The sequence below is a fragment of the Symsagittifera roscoffensis genome, chromosome 10 (assembly GCF_963678635.1).
Source record: "Symsagittifera roscoffensis chromosome 10, txSymRosc1.1, whole genome shotgun sequence".
Classification (NCBI taxonomy): Eukaryota; Metazoa; Xenacoelomorpha; order Acoela; family Convolutidae; genus Symsagittifera; species Symsagittifera roscoffensis.
In genome coordinates, this window is record NC_087071.1 from 28,422,801 (window position 1) to 28,443,366 (window position 20,566).

The 20,566-nt window shown below is 35.4% G+C and overlaps 1 protein-coding gene across 2 annotated transcripts in view; it reads right to left on the reverse strand.

The window, feature by feature from the left end:
- LOC134855557 (uncharacterized) overlaps positions 1-20,566 on the reverse strand; it is a 75,852-nt gene that overhangs the window by 24,583 nt on the left and 30,703 nt on the right. Inside the window, exons 2-12 of one of the 2 annotated variants that reach the window (XM_063872097.1) lie at positions 18,911-19,307; positions 18,157-18,320; positions 14,980-15,160; positions 10,086-10,367; positions 8,869-9,006; positions 6,883-7,010; positions 5,343-5,478; positions 4,806-5,001; positions 4,325-4,502; positions 2,018-2,035; positions 324-558 (exon numbers count right to left, since the gene is read on the reverse strand). In XM_063872097.1, the coding sequence (XP_063728167.1) occupies positions 324-558; positions 2,018-2,035; positions 4,325-4,502; positions 4,806-5,001; positions 5,343-5,478; positions 6,883-7,010; positions 8,869-9,006; positions 10,086-10,367; positions 14,980-15,160; positions 18,157-18,320; positions 18,911-19,304 (2,050 nt within the window). In that variant the 5' untranslated portion in view covers positions 19,305-19,307. Of the gene's footprint in view, positions 1-323; positions 559-2,017; positions 2,036-4,324; positions 4,503-4,805; positions 5,002-5,342; positions 5,479-6,882; positions 7,011-8,868; positions 9,007-10,085; positions 10,368-10,811; positions 10,958-14,979; positions 15,161-18,156; positions 18,321-18,910; positions 19,308-20,566 lie in introns of those variants that run through there. The other variant, XM_063872099.1, reaches the window with a different exon arrangement.

Here is a 20,566-nt window from a genome sequence, read left to right on the forward strand (position 1 = left end):
TGCAAAAAAACACTATACAAGGAAGTAGATCTGAAAGTTTATGATGGCAGAAAAATAAACATTATCTCGAGCCCTAAATGTACGAGATTATGCTTGAACATTTATTCTTGGCCATAGACTCAAAATATTGGGAGTAAAAAAGAGACCATTGCCTAGTAAACTAACATCAACAAGACAACACCTACGCATAAGAAGATAATTTTCGAGAGTCAGCACTGACAAATTTCCTAATCAATCCAATCTCCAACGTCATATTACTCACTCGAATAGGGACATCCAACTACTTTCATCAGTTTTCCTAATAATTTGCTTAATAGACAAACCTCCAGTGATCAATCTGATCTCATGTGTCAAATTATCCAGTCTGCCCAGTCCAGCCATACACCTCACATGGTAGGCGTCAATCCTCGGAGGCACAAATAGCATCACACTTTCCTTGTAACCATCTCTGTCTCTCGAATCTGTCACTCTGATGTTGTTTGAGAGTGTTGGCATCATCTGGCGTTCGTCCAGGAACCACGTGAACACTATGTCCATCGTTTGTGCATTGTTCATTTGCTGCAAAAAATATGAAATTTTCAAAAAACAAGAAAAACCCAAAAACTCTTTGTTTGCCTAATAATTATTATATCTTTACTCCTCACAAAGAAAGGAACCTTTTTGAAACAAGTTTCTCCAATACATGGGCATACTTTCAAAGACAATCAAGTGTTTCATATTAAATTTTCCAAATGAAAAACATGAAAAAACTGAATCCTGTTTTCCTGCAAAAAAAAAACTAAATCTACTCCTTGTCGCACTCAAACATGCTAAAAACAACAATTACCGGGCCAAATAACCTTGATTATTCGGATTCACTTTCCATTGTACAAATTTTTCACTATTACAAGCTTAAAAATATTGATTAACGCGGTCTATTTGGAATTATGGAGCTATTGTTTTTACTCATGCTAAAAAATTGAATTATTAAACACTAGCAAAGAAATTTTCGACGCTGTTTAAGACTTAAAGTTAAAGTTTTTTCTATGAACAGAAAACTTTGATTTTAAACGCGATGCTAGCCCACGCCAATTCAATAACTTTAGGACTAACTAGTTGATCGTGAGATTATTGCAATTCTTAACTTGTGCAATATCATTATACCAAGACGGGCTCAACTCCATCATATTCTTTTGAAAGAAAATCATTTTCAACACAGGTTAAGATATAAATAATACAACTTTGAACCCGTAGGGAAAATATGGCGACACATTAGAGACATGTAGCATAGTGGTACACCGTTCAAATTGAAAACTTCGAAAGCTCTCATTTGATCTCTGCCTTCAGGTGTAACGCAGTCTGACCAATTTCGGCTGCAATAGTGGTGGCACGTGAAAACGGCCTTGAGTTGCGAAAACTTCGCTAAACATATAACTCAAATCTGGAAATAATACAAATGGACTATACTTAGACAGGCCTGAATGCCCACTAGTGGCTCTTCGGCGATTCGCAGTAACTCTTAATAACTATTAGCTTACCTCAATTCAATTTCGAATGATCATTTCAGCGCTCTGAAATTGTATTGACTCGGGAGCTCAAATACGCTTACGCGTTGCGGGTCATAGTTAAGTGCATAAAATTAAGCATTATTTAGTCCTATAAATGGACTAATTATCAGCTTTCAAACTTCCGAAACTTCATGAAATGCAACCGCAGTTTAACTTTCGGTATTTGAGCTCAGGTGATCGATATTCTCCATACTCCTCGAAAAAAATATATTTTTTCGATTTTCGATTACCTTGCGAGGGAAATTGCCATAAAACGTTCGACTTGCGTTGGAAACAAGTGGACTGTCCTTACAACTCACAAACTCGGTTATGAAATGACGATGATTTAAAAAAAACACCACAATTCACCGACATCAAAATGCGCGAGGTCCTCTAAAAAGTGAGTCGTCACATTACACTGCGCTTCGCTAATGTAAAAGAATGTAAATTCATGCTGATGGGAAGGAAACATCTATCAGCTTGCAACTTACCTCTCGTTTTCCTTTTTGCTTGAAACCAGCATGTTTTTTCATTACTTCGACAAAAGTATGGTTAAAAAATTGAAAAAAAAAAACAATAATAATAATCTTGATAAAAATCTTCTTTTCCTCTCCAGGATAACCAACTCGATGAGCAGTACTGCTCTTTAGGATTTTCCTCCAGGCGTATAATTTAGCTTTTACTTTATGCATGTAGCTGGTAAATCATTCAAATTCAAATTCATCCTTTACAAAACAATCATTTTAAATTCAGTCTTTTTTCCAAGTAAACTTACCAAATTTCATGAAAATTGCATTTGGCTCTTTCTTACAAGCAACGTATTCCAGAAACTTGAATCTAGACCAAGATAACTATGTCGCGTCTTAATCTGCCCCAGTTGAATACTTTGGGCACGTACTTCGTGCTTCGGGTATTAATAACGTTTATTTATCTTCTTCTACTGTTTTAGTTTCGACTTCAATTCAAACCTACTTATTCAAACAACCGTCAAAATCCTAACTGCTGATACTAGATAGACCCCGCCCATGTTATGGACCCTATTTAAGCAACCGTGATCAGATTTTCAGACTGATTCATACTGAATTAGTGACTCATTGTACAGCAGATAAGTTTCAGTGGAAAATAAGAATGCGGGCATTCAGTTGTAACAAGACTGCTCGTTTCAGGGCAACGCCCTGAATATTCCGAATGTCCATAAACTGGTCTCGAATAGTTTTTGGTTAATGAAATATTGACAAACTATTAATTTTATGCTGAATATTAAGAACCGTGTATGTGAATTAAAAAGACCAATTAGCCTGCCTCAATTGAATTTGGAACGCTTTTGGGGTGCGGGATAATTCGCCACGCGTAAATAATGCGCGTTAAATTTTCCGCATCAAAGTATCACAGCGCTCTTATAGTCACGTTAGTCTATTATTGCGCGTTTCACAGCTATCTTTGAGCCAGAATAACCTAGTGGTAGGCGCACCCCTTCTAGGACCATGAAGATCCCTGGATCAATCCACCGAAGAAAATTTTTCTGAGAATTGGTCTGAATAAAAAACAGCCAACAGACAGTCGGAAAAGAGAAATCAACGCAAGTAAGCAGAAAAAAAACTGACTTTGTTGAAAAAATTCAACTTTCGAATTTCTAGAACAATTTATCATTGGCGCTTTTTTGATAACATTAACTTAACTTGAAATACTAGATCAATAGGTACAGTTTTTATTCCGCTGCAAATTTAAAAATGAAATTCCATTTTCGGAACTGGAAATTGTTCACGTTTTTTGCGGCATTTCGACGTTCGTATTTGGAGAATGCTATTTACGTAGCTTTCAGCAGATGAATTTCATTTGAAATCAAAAAGTGCATATATACCTAAAAAAATTCATAAATGCATTAATATTAATGAATACATATCTGTAGTTATTAGAGCATTTTAAGACTTTTTACTGAAATAAAAAACGTTGAGTAGAATTAAGGCAAACATCGCCAAAATACTAAACTGTATAGTCACGTTTTGGCTGTGACACTAAAAGTGTAAAATAATATTTTTCAACTTTCGAAAAAAAGAAATCAAGTTAAAGCTCTTTGAACTTCAAATACTGCTTATGACCATCACTTTCTTGCAAAATTATCCCATATAGAGAAAACTGGATCAATAAATTAAACTTTTAATCCGCTGGGAAATCTGAAAATTAAAATTCACTTTCGATACTAAAAGTCGTTCACGTTTTTCGTGACATTTACACTTTTGATGTTCGATAGTGGAGTTTGCTTTCCTTTTAACAAAAGCAATGAACTGAACTTAGAAAAAAATTTAGGTCAAATCAAATTTGAGCAAGTTTTAAGACTTTTTCCTGAAAAAAAAATAATCTAGACCTAGTTAAGTGAAAATTACTTCGTTCTTTTCCACTCAAAATTAACCATCTTTAGGACAATTGCCTGTGATAAGTTCGTCCAGGGTTCGGAAAAAATAATGACACAACCTATGGCACATATTAACACCACTGTCACACTGTCAGTCTATTTCTTTTCAATTGCATAAGCATTCAAATTTCAAGAAAACTATTATATAGAGATTTGCAAAAAGTTCGGACAGGCAGAATAAGAGCAATTGTGACAGAGCTTTGCAATTGTGACAGAACTTTTTTGTAGACAACCTTGAGACACATATTCGGTCTGAAAAAAACTACCAAAATAGGTCAGTACTCTTTTATTTAACTTTGTCTGCCAAACCTTTTGCTACTAATTACAAACTTCTACATAGGATAACAAAAAACAGAATGACCATTTGCTATCGGTATCATCTTACTTTTGCAGCGCATGTGACATTGACAGGTTTGTTGACCACTGAGAAGACTTCTGTGCTTAGATGGGGTCTCATCACTAGAGGCTGATGTGCTGTTAGAGTGTAGAGATGTGTGAGAGGGATTCCCTCACTGAGACTGTTTTGTGCTTCCACTTTGAACACTGCAGATCCTGTCACTTTCCTAGAAAAAGTAACATGAGTAGCCAATTGTTCAAAGATTGCCAAGGAGTGCTAAGAATTTTGAATGGTTAACTATAAAAAAATTCAAATAAATCAAGCAAAAAATTTATATCGTGCACTTACTTGAAAAATTATACAATAAATTTGTTTTTACGATTTTAAATCTTTCAAATTATACTCCGTTAGCAAACTAAGTTGTATTCCTAGCATTGAATAGGTCATAGGTTGAAATCAACACCAGGAAGCTCCCAGTACAAGCAAGATGAAAAAATTACAAATTAATTTTACTTGACAAAAATCGTACTTTATAATGAGTGAGAAATAGAGATCGTTCGACTTTCTCATCTCATATTCATCCCCCTGATAGACTCTCTGTCCATTTTTGTACCACTTCACAGTCGGCACTGGGGATCCGAAGATGGTGAATTTGATCTCGAAGTCCCTAGTTCCCACTAGTACACTGCAACCGTCTTCTGGGTCTATGATTTCAGGCACTCGGGCTGAAAGGGCACATTAACGAGTTAGGTTAAAAAATAGCTGCATCAAAAAATTAAATAAAAAAGCTGCTGCATGAAAAATTTATTCTCGTTGCTATTCTCGAAATTTTTTGTTTTCTTGAAAAGGGAACCTATGGATTATCAGTCTCATGATACTTGCAACCTTGACAAAAGCAGAACTAATTACAATATAAAGTACTATTTATTGAACAAAACCTTTCACATTTGTGCTAGCCACTAATAAATTGTCCCTGGCAGATTCTGAAATTTGCTGTTACAACTTGCAATCGAATACACACAAAGTCTAGACATTGTAAATATCACCGACTGCTATTTTTACTCACACAATACAGATAGAATGATCTCTCTTCTGGCGTCAAATGGAAGCACTCGGAAGTCATTGAACAGCACCTCCCCCATCTGACTTTCTTGCGACAACCCTTGTTTCTCCAACACTTCATTCTTAGACATCTCTTCCGCCTGAAACAATCAATTAATGGATAATTGAGCGAGAATAGTTCATTAGAACCAAGCCCATTAGAACCATAAATGATGCAACTTTTTTCTCAGAAATACAAAATACGCATCTGCGCGCTAATTAACTTATCTTCAACCAAAAACTGCTTTATTTCTCAGAAATATAAAAAATTGCATCTATCCACGACTCTGCTACTTTTTTTTGCTTCGTGAAAATAGTCGGCATGTTTTTCAAATTGAATTATTTATCTCGAAAAGCGATAAAAGCAACTATTTCTTTTAATAGTCGCTTGAATCAAGAGAGAAAACAGCAGAAATTATTTATAACGCAACAGAATTTGCTCTATATAGCAGGAAAAATTTTAGGGCCTAATTAGAACCGGAACAACTTTAAGGTCCAACTACAGCTCGGAGAAGTTTCAATGAACAGCAAAAAGTCACATAATTTTTCCAAAACAACCAATTCTGGAATTCAGTGAAAATCGAAAACATAGCGAACAAACAGTCAGTCAGCAAGAATATATATCCTTTAATTTCTTTGAATTTCCAAAAAAAATTTATGATTGACTTTGTTTCGATGGAAACAAACCCAAATTGAGAAAACTGAAACAATAGGTTTCTTCTACTTTCGTGGTAAGACTAAAAACATCTACTTTTGAAACAACTAAGCCATTCACGTTTTTCTTCCCGCTATTTTTAACTTCGTTTTTGGAGAGCGTGATTGAGCGTAATTTCCCAAACAAAAAATTCAAAACTCAAATTGCAAAATTCAAATTTGAGCGAATACAGCTTTGACAAAAAAAAACGATTGAAAACAGCTTCATAATAGCAGCTTATAATATTAATTGATCCAGAAACGGAGATGAAGAAACTTTCCCACGTAAAAACAGGTACGAGGAAAAGTTTCATTTATGTTTTAATGATACATCTCAACCACAATTCGCACTGTGATGCACACTTCTCAGACAATTATGTCAAAATTTTCAAAAATTATTTCAAAAATATATGGCTTTACAGCTTTTTGAATTTCAAGAGCATCATATGATTGATACTTTTCTGATAAAACTAACTCAATTGAGAAACTGGATAAACAGGTAAAGTTTTTTCTCTGCTGGGAAATCTGAAAATTGAAACTAAAAGTCGGTCACCTTTTTCATGACCTTCACACTTTCGTAATTGGAGAGCGCATCTTACCTAACTTTTAGCAGATGAAAATGAATTGGACTCAAATAGTGCATAAAAAACCTGCTAGCAGTCATATATGCATAATCTGTATGAACGCACTTTGTAAAATCAGAACGCACTTCTACATTTAAAGATTTTTCCTGAAAAAAAAAACATCACGACCGATATACGAGTCTGAGCGCACAGCAACCTTCTGGCATATTAGATATTAATTCAACTGACCTTCACTTCAATGCGGAACACAGTTGAGTCATATTTGTCTAGTCTATTCCCCGTTATCTTCACTGTGTATTTATCGTCGTAGGATGGGCCCAAGATCTCAAAATCGAAATCGCGAATTCTCTTTTGTCCTAAAAATTTAAATTTTCTTCAGACCTTAATAAAACTAATTCATAATTTGAACAAAAATATTTGCACTGATGAGTAATACTGCAAACCGATAAGTAAAATCACCTTCATTTAAGCTTTACTTTTTTTCACTTTTTTCTTCATAAGCAAGTGAATGAAATAAGAAACAGAATACCAAGTGATGCAGTCATAGCAACAGTAACAGATGATACAACATATATCAATAAACTGGTTTCCGGCATATAAGACGACAGCTGTTAAGACGACAACCACTTTTAGTGTGACTGTAAGAAATTACAACACGCAAATTTTTTATTTGTATTGCTGAGAAACATACTTCGAACTGTTGAAATTACATCTTTTAACACTCATTTATAGTCTTAATGTCATGTCATCTTAATGTCTTGTCGTCTTATTTACCTAGCAACCGAGAAACTTAAGTTATAGCTGCAGTTCGCTTACCGATTCGGTAAAAGTACAGCCAAATGTTTTTCTATTTTTCAACTTCACTTAATTTTTTGTTTTGGCAAAAAATGTTTCTGCTCATTCAATTCATCATTTTCGACAGCCTTCTATATTTCATTTCCACTCAATCCAAGAACATTTATTGATTAATGACAACATAAATAGTGGAGTTAGATAAGAGAATGAAGAAAAGAACCAACCATCTTGTACTAAAATGAAACACATCAACATTTCACACTTGCAGACTAACAGGTGCTAAAAGTACTAAAATGGCTATAGACAAAGACAGCCGATGAAGATAAAAATTTTATATTTAGGTTTTGTTAATTCAAAATTTAGGTCCATGCAAGATCACAACTCAATTTATCGCAAATATTTAAAACCCCAAACACGTCAAATAATCATGCGAATTCCCAAAATTGAAATAAAATATAAGACAATCACGGAAACTTGAATGAGTGCAAAAAGAGTGCAAAAAAGAACAAACAGTTGAATGCTTGAACAAGGCAGGCCATCCGTAGAAAATTCCTCTTTAAACATTTTTATTAATATTTTTTGTGCAAAGCACCAGGTTTTAAAATTTTCAGGAATCTATGCATAATTGGCAACAATTTAAGTTTCAAGTATTCGGCTTGAATATTATTTTCAATTTCTCAATTCTTATTCTCAAAATTTGACTTGGAAACATGGGCTGATTTAGAGGGAACACACCCCCCTCCACCCTCCGGAATTCGACCACCTCACAAACCAAAGGCCCCTTTGACATTACTTTATATCATCAATTTTCGGCCGAGCAACCCTAAAATTTTCCTAAAGGCGCCAATATATACTAATTTTCAGTCAAAAATTTTCAAAAACAAGCACAAAAACGGCATTTTTGACCTGTTATTTTTTATTTTGCAAGCAGCGCAAAATTTTTTGTCAAAATAGATTCTTTATAGTGTTCTGGGAGCGCTCAGAAAATCAATTTGATCGACCTAAAAAAAGTCAACTAAATTGTCGAGAATTTTTTGAAAATCCGCCCCACCCCCTCGAGAAAATCCTACATCCGCCCCTGCTTGGAAACAAATGATCTCGGACAAGGCTAAAGCTATTAGAGGTTCCAGTTCTGAAATTGCACGCAATTTCTTTCGTTTTTTTACAATACCATTATGGCATTTAGATCTATTTTGAAAACATGTAATTACTGCAGTTCTCAATTTCCAGATAAATATTCGGTTCTTTTTTACATTTTCCGGTCGGCAATTGGATCTAATTTGAAAACAAGTTAATTGCTATAAGTTACCAACATTAAATGAATTTCTTTAATTATTCGCCCACTTAGAAAAAGGGGGAGTCCTTAGAGGGTACCAAGGGGAGATAATTAAAGAGAACCTATTCGACAATTCAACTTACTTTCCATTGTCCCATTAACAATGATGGTGGGTCTCTGTAAGATCATGAAGTCGGACGACACTTCGCATTCTATGAACACATTCTCTTCAGGGGAGCGGATGATAAGGTCATCATGTTTGCACTTTATTTTCGGGGGACCTGAAAGAAGATGCAAGATTGTACAGCTATTTCCGATAAATTTAACTCTGACAATCTCGAACATTATGCTGCTACACAACGAGCCCAAAATGTCCCTGCTAAATTAAGTTAACAAAGCATTTTTTTAAGATGCTTCACTTAACATAGCTTCGCGAGCTAGCCGACATAGAACAAGACGAAAACTACAGAGTCGTCAAAACACTTGATCTACTGAAAACTTTCCAGTTTTGTCTTGAACGAAATTAATTTTGAGAAAAACGCCGGGGAAAGACAATTAACAGGCAATTTCGAGGAAATACAATTTCCACGCACTCCCCTCCTCCCCCACAGCCCACACGAATTTTGCCTTTCAAACAAAGAATTAGGGGACTCGTCGATATAACATAAGTCGAAACTTTTCACGCTGAATAACGAAAAATCGAAACGAAATTTTCAAAAAGGGAGCGGTGGTGAATTGATTACATTTCCACCTCACAATCGAAAGGTCGGATGCTCGAGGCCCACCTTGATCCGTGCTCGTTGCTTGAGGGTGAGGCAATATTATGCAGCCCATCAAAAATAGCCAAAAATTGCATGTAATTCTTAACCAGGGGCACAAAAGCTATTCGCCTAAATTCTGCGATCAAAGTTTCTTCTGTAAAAAAGTCACGTGCCCGGTTGAAATACCTTTGCTAATCGCAATGGTACATAACTTTCCTAAACTCAACTGATCAACTTCATAACATATGCTTTGAGCTGGCCAAATTTTTTTTCTAATTTTTGCACAGTATTTAGATACACAGTAGACACACCAACTTGATTATCATTATTCTGTAAAAAGTTTCTAAATGACTTATACGACGCAACTTAATCATTAAACGATAGTTCGTTAAGGCGCCCGTAGCTCGGCCAGCTAGAGCGCGGTACTTAATGTCGGGAGGCTTTGTTGAAATGAATGAAATTCCCCCTCCCACACGGTTCGTCCTGCATTGATTATGACCAGGTGCTACATAAAAAATTGGCGCATTGAAAGACAGCACTTCATCCTACTATTTCGCATGCAAAAGCGGATTTTCGCCGTTAGAAACTGACCAACTTACCAATGACCTTGACTCGATAGTCAATCTCCGCCGACCCATAGTAACACGTGTATTGCCCAGCATCACTTTCCTGGGGATTATCAAAATAAATCGTGTAATCCGTCCTATATGTTTCTTCTCTATTCACTGAGCCCACTTCCATAAATGGTAACTCCAGGGTTCTTCCGTCTTTTCTTAAATGGACTGTTCTCTTTTCTTTTGGAATGCATGTGAAGAATGATGCTTGACCTCTTACGAAGAGGTAAATTTTTGCCATGTCTTGGAAGAATCCGTTGTTGTCGCCTAAAAGTAATCATCAAGTTAAAAAACATGCAGATAAAAAAAATTGTCCAAGTTTAGTTTGATTTTTTTTGACCAGAAGCAAAAGAAAACTAAAAACCAAAAAAAAATTAGGCATTCGGTTGAAATGCGGATGATTGATAACTGTTTTGAAAAATTATTCTCGGTGATATTATACAAACTTCGACTGTATTCTGAAACGTTTTTAGTTAAACCGTGTAAGACCCCAAATCTCTAGCGAACAAGATTTGATCCTTTTTTCTCTAAAAAAAAGGATCAAATCGTTTTTCTCTGATCTTTTTTTCTCTATAAAAACTTGGGTTTTTCTCGACAAAAAAATCAGCTATTCAAACAGTTTCGGCAATACTTGATACTGAAGCATAGTCATCATAACATACATTCACATCTATCAGACAATCAAAAACAGATAGAGAATAGATATACCACCTAATCTGTGCATTATCATAATGAAGACTCTAAAGCCAAGGCTAAGATAACTAAAATCGGTGTCCGAAGTAGAAACAGTGAAACTTCTGCAATAAACAAATGCTGCAGTTCAGATTAAAAAACCACAATGACACCACAACGTGATGATTTAAAACAATCTAGGCTTTACTTATTTTATGCAAAAGTTTTTTTGCAGGCTGAGAAAAATGTGCAATTTGAGCGGTTTTGGACACGATCACAGCTCTCTTGAGACTCTCTGCGTTGTATCTTTTTCCTTTACCCAAAAGTATTTTCATCCCGGTTGCCCTGTTCAATTTTTGCAGCATCCGTTTATCACTAAGTAGCCCAAAAAAGAAAGAAAACTCTGGATGATGAATCGTAGAACACTAGGAGAAGAAGAGGAAAAGGTATGGATACTCACGATAAGCTAAAATGTCAACTCAGTTGTGAAACAGTTAAACAGTGAGGACTCATATAATATACCAGAATATGATTAGCAGGAGTACATGAACATGTAAAGAAATCATGGATGTTAAAACAAAGAGCCTAAAATTACGGTTACATGACAAAAGAAACCTTACCTTAAGATCCCAAACGAGAAGATCCCAGTCTATAAGATACCATTCCAAAAGATACCTCGTTCTAAAATCGCCCACGACATAAGATACCATAATAAAATAACAAAGAACCTGAGAATTGAAAATAAAGCGGTAAATCGATCAAAGCAAAAACAAAGCGTCGGTTAAAATCAAAGAAACGGCAAAAATTTTGCTGCACAAATTTCGAACATAAATGACCTTGCTAATCACTTGGCCTTTAAAATGAAACTCAAACTTCAAAACAGCTTAGACTATAAATGAACTTGAAAAGGATTGCCAATTTATCAAAACCAACTTTGTTAAAAATGGCCTGATTTTCCAGACAATTCAAGTCGGTACAAAATTGAAATTAAGTTTTTGCAAAATTCTAAAGCTTTGAAATCATTTTCATTACGAATCACTTGCCATTCTATTTGATAAAAAATATCAATTCTCAAATTTGATCAACTTTTTTTCGCTAGGCGCAATACTCAAAGGGCCGTCAGGCCCCTACCCCCAACCTAGCCTCCCGTAAATAAGAGCAATTGCTCTGGGATCAAATTGCTAGAGACAGCATTTTCGAATGCGAGTCGTAGTATTGCGTTTCGGCGTTCTCCGGGAGGGTGCAAGGAGACGTCTATAAAAAAGTTGATCAAACAATTTTAAATTTAAGAAAAATTAGGCAAAAACTATAACAAAATTTAATAAGTTAAATGGGCAATTGAACGGATATAAGACAATAAGTTAGAGTCTGTGTATGAACTTGTTATCTGTTGAACTTTTTCATTCAGATCACGGTACTTCTTCCGGGATAAGTTGATAATGCCGCTGGATGCCTTCAAAATGTTGAACTTTTGATTGTAGGAATCCAGTTGAATTTTTTCGAGAAACGTATGTATTGAAGGATGGCTGCCTTGAAACAAAGCGGTTACACCTAGATGCCACCCTTCAACTGCATTTGTGGTTCGGGCTAGACCACACACAGCATTTTGATAATGGTTCCAAAGAAATAGGAAAAAGTGTTTTTCGGCCAATCAAATCCCCTCTAATGTACGTTTTTTGGAAATAAGCAGTGAGCTCGTCTAATTTTTCACTTATGACTCCTTATGATTTCCACTTTTGACTCCGGAACAAAACTAAGCGCAGGAATCATATTCAGCGCTAAAACTAGCTCGCTGTTTGATTCGTACGTCTTTTTAAGGCCCAATTCGGATATTTTTCGCATAAAGCTCTGACAGAGGTGAAAATAGCATCCCTTAATGTCAGTTTCGTAATGAGAGGTAAAAGCACTCAGAGCCGCAATTTCAAAGTCGATCAAAATTCTTTCCGGGGTTACGTCACCGATAAGCGATTTGAGTGCGGTTAGGAATTTGTTATAGGTTGATAAGCGCTTATTGCTAAGCAGAGCGTAGACGCAAGGTGGATAAAACCCGCCAATCTGGATGTGTACAGTGTACAGCTGGTAAAACTGACTGGGGCAAATTTTGAAAGTACCGTCTACAAGCCAGGTTTTGTTGTACAATTTAAGTGCATTGAGGTTCTCAATGTCGCCAAAAATTAATATGCGTTCCGTATCTTGTTTTCCGCTATCAAAAAGACAAAATTGCTTAAAACGATCAGGTATTTCGAAATGGCGGTCATCTGTGGCAATAGTGGGCAGGGATGTTGTTTGTTTACTTCTGTTTAAAGTTCGCGTTAGCGCCGACCGGGAGGGCAAAGACAGTTGGGTTGCTTTTTCGTCCTGCACCAATTGCAAACTAGCTGCGATTATCTGGCTGTTTACTGGATTTAATTGACTCCTAACTGTCTCCTTCATTTGTTGAACTAGTTGCCGAGCTTCTGAGCGTCCTGCGTTGAGCTCATGACTATGCTCGTTGCTCTGTGAGATTATATCGCTCCCAGAAGTGATTAAAGTTTTCGGGCATTTATACGATCTCCATTTGCTGCAGCGCCAGTGTGTCGTTGTCTTCGTATCGCGTTTCTTTTGAAATTCATGGCCATCAAGAATAATCAAAGTTTGGCCTTTTTGTGAGGTTCCCCAAGTAAAAGAATTCATTTTTGACTTATCAATGAGTTAAAGAGGGAGATAATGAATGCAGAGTGTATACATTTTCAATTAAGTTGTTCTAATTCAATGCCATATTAACACTAAATTAAACACATGTTGGCACTATGTTAATCCCAAAAATGAGTCCAGTTTAAATTAAGTTATCTTAAATTTGCATTGTTTTTCAATAGCGCGAACCTAATTGAGGTATCATTACTCTAGATTTATTTCTGCTTACACTTTGATCATGATTTTTGTTCATAATTCATGGGATCTTTTTAATTGGCATGGGATTTTATGGTATGGGCGATTTTTATACAAGGGATCTTTTGGTATGGTATCTTTTGTCATGGGAGCTTTTGGTATGGTATCTTTTGTCCTGACACCAAAATTACTCGATGTTTAGGTCGAGCACATCGAAAGTCGCTCGTTTAATACACAACTCCTAATTCACTTTGATTTGCCTTTACACAATTTATTTCATGAATGGAGATAAAATTTCCACCGTTCCGGAAGCATTGAATGGTTTCAATTTGACATTTTAATCAGAAAATTTCATTTTAAATATAATGGATTTCAGGAGTTGCATTTCTTAATTATGATGAGATATCAAATTGTTTTTTCATTATTCTTAAAATGCAATTGGTTTTTAAAATATTCATGGCATTGAGAAAAAAATTATAGAGGTAGAGTCACTGGAGATAAATGTTGCAACTGATAGTTTTCAAGCAAAGAAATGAACAAAATTTCATTCAGGTTTATGCCGCTTTCTCAGCAAATAAAACTCATGGTTGGAAACTTGACTCATTATAGATGAAACTGTCTTTTAGAAAAAAAGCCGGATAAAAAACTATGAATTTTTTTTAGGGCGTCGTTTGGGCATTTAATTACAGGGCGACAGAGAAGTGTTCTTACTGTCAAAAACTCCTTGTAAACAGCACAAGCAGTTTAAAACTTTGGACCTAAAAGTATTCGTTCGAAAGCTAAGGATCTCAGTTAAGACCTCATATTAGTTTTCCTTACTTAAAAAGGAATACAAAAAACTTCTCAGCTACGAAACAAAAATAATTACGAAACAAAAATATAGCGAATTTGTGCATTTTACTACATAAATTGCTGAAATTTCAATTAACTTGTGTCTAAGAGCCTAACAAAATTTTTAGTTCTTTTTTAGGTGAAATAAAAAAACTTACATGAGAGCCTAACTGAGATCCTTAGCTTTCAAACGAATACTTTCAAGTCCAAAGTTTCAAACTGCTTGTGCAGTTTACGGGGAATTTTTAGCACTAATAACACTTCCGTTATGCTCTAATTAAATGACTTATCCGGCTATTGCCTAAAGAAGAGTTCTTTTTATTTGCAGAGAAAACTGCACAAACGTGAAAAAATTTTCGTTGATTTTCTCGCTTGAAAACTAGAAGTTGCAACTTCTGTCTCGTACCTGTTCAACCAATTGCCCTTTAAAAATGAGCGACTTCCCAAACATTCAATCACACTTACGGAAATTAAGTCTGTTAAATTGAAAACATGATTTACAACTGACCGTCTGTGTTCTGGTTTTCTACTCTGAACTTAATTTCCTTATAAGGGAAGTCCAGATTAGTGCCGTATTCTCTAAACTGCTGCCTAATGTCACATGTGTCACTGGGTCTGGGCTCAATCACGTACATGTCGAAGTTAGACCCGATGACAAATCGACCGTCTTTGAAGGATTTGTCTTCTTTCTGAAATTGAAAAAAAAATTAAAAATGCAAGTGAAAACCTTTTGATTTAGACCTACTTTACGTAAGTCAAGACGATTTATCCACAAATAAAAGGACCAACATACGAGCTGTTCAGCTCATCACGGAGAACCGCTATTGAACCCCGCTTAAGAACTAAACGCAATTATTTTGGGCGGTACCAGCAAGAATCACCTCACCCATCATCATCCATTTACAATGAATTAATATCTCAGAAAAAAAACGTTGTAGTGCTGTTGATTAATACAACTAGAAAAAAATTACACCAGTTGTTTTTCATAGAAGCTTACCAGTTAATCAACTCACCAGGTTTTTTAAATAGCCTACCTAATTCTATGGCGATTGAGGTATACGGTCAAAAACGCAATTTCGTAGTCAATGACTCAAAAAGCAGCAAAAAAATAACTAGATATATCAAAAATCTTCATCTCATGGATATTATTTTTCAGGAAACCATGTCCAGAAAAACTTCCTGCGTTAAATAAGCAATACAACAAAATTTTACACAAATAATTGAGACTGAGACGAAGATCATAAGCCAGGAAACTGAAACATACATGGTCCGACCGAGACTCGACAAGATCCGGCCAAGACTCAAAACTTTGATCTCAAGATCCGAAGTTGCACGATTTACCAAGTGAGAAGGGTTTTGAAAGCAATAGAGCTTTCACACAGAGGCGAAGCTGCGAACACATGCAAAATCATCAAACTGAGCTTTCAAACAGCAAGGAAATGGAACTAAAAAAGTAAATAGGATTGTTGGTTGCTGTGCAAGTACCGCAGAATGTTCCGACCATATTCTTATTCTTTAAAAAAAAGTTTTTATTTATCAAACTGTTTTATTTTTTGTGTTTGCTTTGACGAGAGAAACTAAACAAAAGCCTTGAAGTTCGACAGAAAGGCGAGGCGTAGCTGCGCAACACTTGCGATACAACTAAAACATTGTATCACAAGATATAGAATAAAAAAGGCAGACGATTTTTCTTTAAAAAATTAAGCTTAAATTACTAGAAACTACAAGAATTTTCCACCTCTGTCTCGGATGATATTCATAAACAGCGTTAACAAGCATTTAAAATCAATGGTGGAGCGGAAACTACGTCGACAAAAGTTGGTTCGACCCTGGTTAGAATATTCATAAGAAAAACGAAATGAGCCATAAGGAATATTCAAGCTTACAAAAAAAGTAAAACACTAAATGAGCAATCCCTCCTGAAACTCGCACTTGAATCTATGCTAATTTAGTCCACTAAGCCGATATCAAGAAGGCCGGACCCGTTTAATTAAAAAAAATCAAATTACTCAAAATCAGTGTTGGTTAATTTACGAACTACAAAACAACTTTCAATTAGAGTCAAAACTGTTTGAATCAAAAGGAATAAACCTAAGCTTTAGAAAGAAACCGTTTAAAAAGAGTACCAAATGATCAAAACTAAAAAAAAAACGGAAATTCGGCCGACAGACATAAGCACCAAAGTCACAAACCAAAAAAAAAAAACATTTTTCCACTGAATAAATTTGAAATTAATTACTACATAAATTGAACTTGAAAATTAATGAGATAATCTTATTTGAATTCCGAGAAATTGAGCATGTCAGCCTGCACATGCGAAAGCAACTGCAGTAAAGCACGCATGTCTTGAATTTGTCAGAAAAGTTGTTTACGGGAAAAAAGTCTAGTTCCCGATTACAAGTGATATAATTAAAATATATAAATAAATGAGGTATATTTGACAACAAAATGAAAAAAAAAAATTAAAAATTTGCACACATGTTTTTGTTTGTTCCCAAAAAGGCACTACAAGAAATTTCTATTTCTTTGGGTAAAACTAAGTAATAGTTAATTTTTTTAAGTTATATTTAAGACAATTACAAGCCCGCTCGCTCGCTTTTTTTTTGCTCAAAACTAGACAAAAAATTGAATATTTCAAAAAATTGAAAATCAGGTACCACATTTGTGGGACCTGATTTTGCATAGAAAGCAAAAAATACACCCGAATAGAAAGTTTCTCCCCATTTTCAGCGCACGGAAAAAACTGGAAAATGGAAAAACGAAAAAAAATTACCACCTACATGAATCGAACCTTAATCATCGACTACCTACTGCGTTGCGGTCTCTTGCCTTAGAATTCGAGCTACATATTCGTTCTATCGTTCAATTACCAGCTCCACGGACACAAAAATTGACATTTTGAAAATGACACTAATTTTTGCGACTTGAGTTAGGAAAAAAACGTTTTGTTTCTGTAATAATAGAGCAATCAAAATTTCTAACAGATTTCAAAGAAAGAAAAACTTATTGTTCCCAATTACAAGGCACTTGCTCTGCAAGGTAAATAATCTCGCATGAAGCATGAAAGATCAGAACTAAAAATACATCAAATCATGAAGCTATTTATGTGGTGTAGAAAAAAAATAGAAATCAGAGGCATTAAAATTGACAATTTGACTGTAAGGATATTATTAGTAACAAATAAGACAATTAACCGCAGGTAAATAACATGGACTTAATATCAACCCTTCGATCGAGCTTGCTAATCCTTTTTAATAAACCCGGCGGCGACAGGACCCTGTTGCGCAAAACAACCGAAGCTCGAACATTTCAAAATACCCAAATAAATATTTCTTCTAGATTTATAAAAATGCGCTAGACAGGACGAGCTTTGAATTAAAATTTTGTTTAATTTGATAAAAACTTGGGAGCAAATATCTTGTAGCAACAAATGAAATTTCTTTTATCTGTAGTTTTCTATCTTTTCAATATCCTTCCTAAAGTTTACAGCCCCACCTAACAAAAACGCATTTTTTCCATTAAAAAAAGGTTTTCTCCAAGCTTCCTAGAAAAAATATCCCCAAAAGCACGTCAATGGGGGATACTATAAATCTCAGTGTTTTTTTGGGTAGAATAATTTTAAAATACAAGTATGGGGCTTATTTAACAGGGTCTTTAGTGACAGGAAAAATATAATTCAACCCACCATAAGTATCCTAGCTCCTGTTCTTGTGTCTGGTTGGGAGATTGCAAACTGGATCTGAACAGGGGAGTCGGTCTCCAGCAGAGGGGGAAACCCGAACTCCAGCCTCGTACTCTCCCCGAACCTCACTCGCTTCTCAATTGGAACTTCTTCCTGGTTGCGTTCCCCTTAAAAAAAAGAATTCAGTTTTGTTATCAAACTACGGTTTAAACAGATCAAAGTTAGGGCGTTCTGGCTATAATGGGGACGATAAAGAATGTAATTCTCTGTTTATCAATCGAAAGATCGTAAGTTCGAGTCCCATAAAGAACCTTTCTTGTTGCTTAAGGGCGAAGCAACATTACCCAGCCCAGAAAAATACACAAAAATATGCATGCATGTATTTATCAGAGGCACAACAGGGTTTATTCGTAAAGAGCAGAACACCTCCTATGTTGGTCCTTTCCCTAGTGGATAAATCGTCTTCACAAACTCTAATATCCTCATTTCATATCAGAGCAGGAGCGGATCTATGATTTTCTCGAGGTTGGCGGATAATCAGAGACCTTGGTAAGAAAAGTAAACTTTTCCCGAAAAACAATGAAATATTCTTAGATTTGTGTCTTTCGAGATAATTAGGACCACAAAACAACAACTTTTCGTGCAAATGCGAGCCTTATTCCTAAGTAAGATAGAAATCCCCTTTCGATAAAAAAAATAACTTAACTAAGATTCCATTGCTAAAATTTGGTTTGAAACTTCCAAAAAAATAACTCACTTGTAGTTAGCACCTCAATTTTGCTACTTGTCGATTCTCCATAGTCATTTCTAGCCCAACACCAGTAATAACCCATTAAATCCTGCCATTTTAGCCAGTTCGAATCCAGGGTCAACTTCGGCCCACTCAACTCGTATGAACCTTCATTTGCATTTCTCAATTCTTTTCGATCCAGTCCGTCCTTCGTCTTCGAAAAGAACCATTTGAATTGAACTGTAGGGATATTCTGCATGTTAAGTGTGCAGTTTAAATTGAATTCTGGACCGGACATCTGGAAGGCTTTGAGTTTCGGCAGGTCCACTATTGAGGGGGCAAAGGGCAGGATTGTTTCTGCTGTTGTTTTTGTTGTGATAGTAATAGCAGCTAATGCTGCTATGGCTATTAGTAAGATCATAATTCTGAAAAAAGGCAAATTTTTAGCTCGCGGTGTTGGAAAATGAAGATTAATTAGTTGCCATAAATTCGGAAAGCAAGAGTTGAAAACGCTTCTCAAAAACTCGAAAGACAAAAAGTCAACTTTTTGTAATAATGCAAAGCTAACTAAAAATTTAAAAATTATGAACATTTCTTGAAAAAAATCAGTATGTGATGGACAGTGATAAAGCAATTGTCAAAACGAGTTCAAACTCGAGCAAGAAATTTGACTCGGCGAAAGTTTTGATTTTCTTTTTCGATCCGATCAAAGACAGTAAACAAAAGTTGCACATTGACTTTATGGTACAAAATATTGGAAAATTTTCTCGTATATGAAGCTGAAATTTTAACCCATTTGTCTCAACTTGTGTTTTTAAATAGTTTTTCAACTGTTGACAAATGGCGCTTCAAAAGAATCTTCGGCTTTCAAGTGTAACGCCCCCGCTTTTTGTTAACCTTTAAGTTTTTTGACACATTGCATCATTGAAGAACATCAGAAAAAATTGAATCTAAGATCAGTAAAAAACAGAAAGACCCAATAAAGCCGCTTCTGGCAAACAGTTTTATGACGGATATCTTATAACGCAATTCTCAATCAATCACAAAACTATAAAGACACGGAAAACTAAATATCGAAAAAGTTATCTGGTATAAAATATATATTTTTACCCCATTAATCGATCTCTAAACAAGCCGTCTATGAAAAACGATTACACGAAAATAATATGCCATTAAACTCGTCTAATTAACTCATCAATCCTCCGATAGAAATTCATGAAATCTGCTAGAGGAACTATAAAATTCTATTTTATTTTGAAACGTTGAGGGGCGGATAAACTCCTTTTCCATTTTTTTTGAAATTTTGAGACGATTATAAAATGATACAGAGAGAAAAAAACTTAGACTATAGATGTTGCACAGTCATACATGTTGACCATTCAGCGTCGTACGTAAAAAGGGGAAGACGTACTGCGTTTTAAAAATAGTTTTAAACTGCAGACACTCGGTAATCTTGTACATCCTTTTTCCCAGTCACTTCATGTGAAAACCATTGACTAGCTAATTTACCAAAATAAATCCGGGCCCTAGCAAACTATTTTCGCAAGAAAAAAATCGATTTTTTCAGTTTTTCAGACAGAGGGCATTAAAGAATGAAAAGACTAAAATATCCCAATCCTTTTTTGTCAATCCTGACAAGCGAACCTCTTTCTTAATCTAATTTACAGGACAAAACCGGATCCT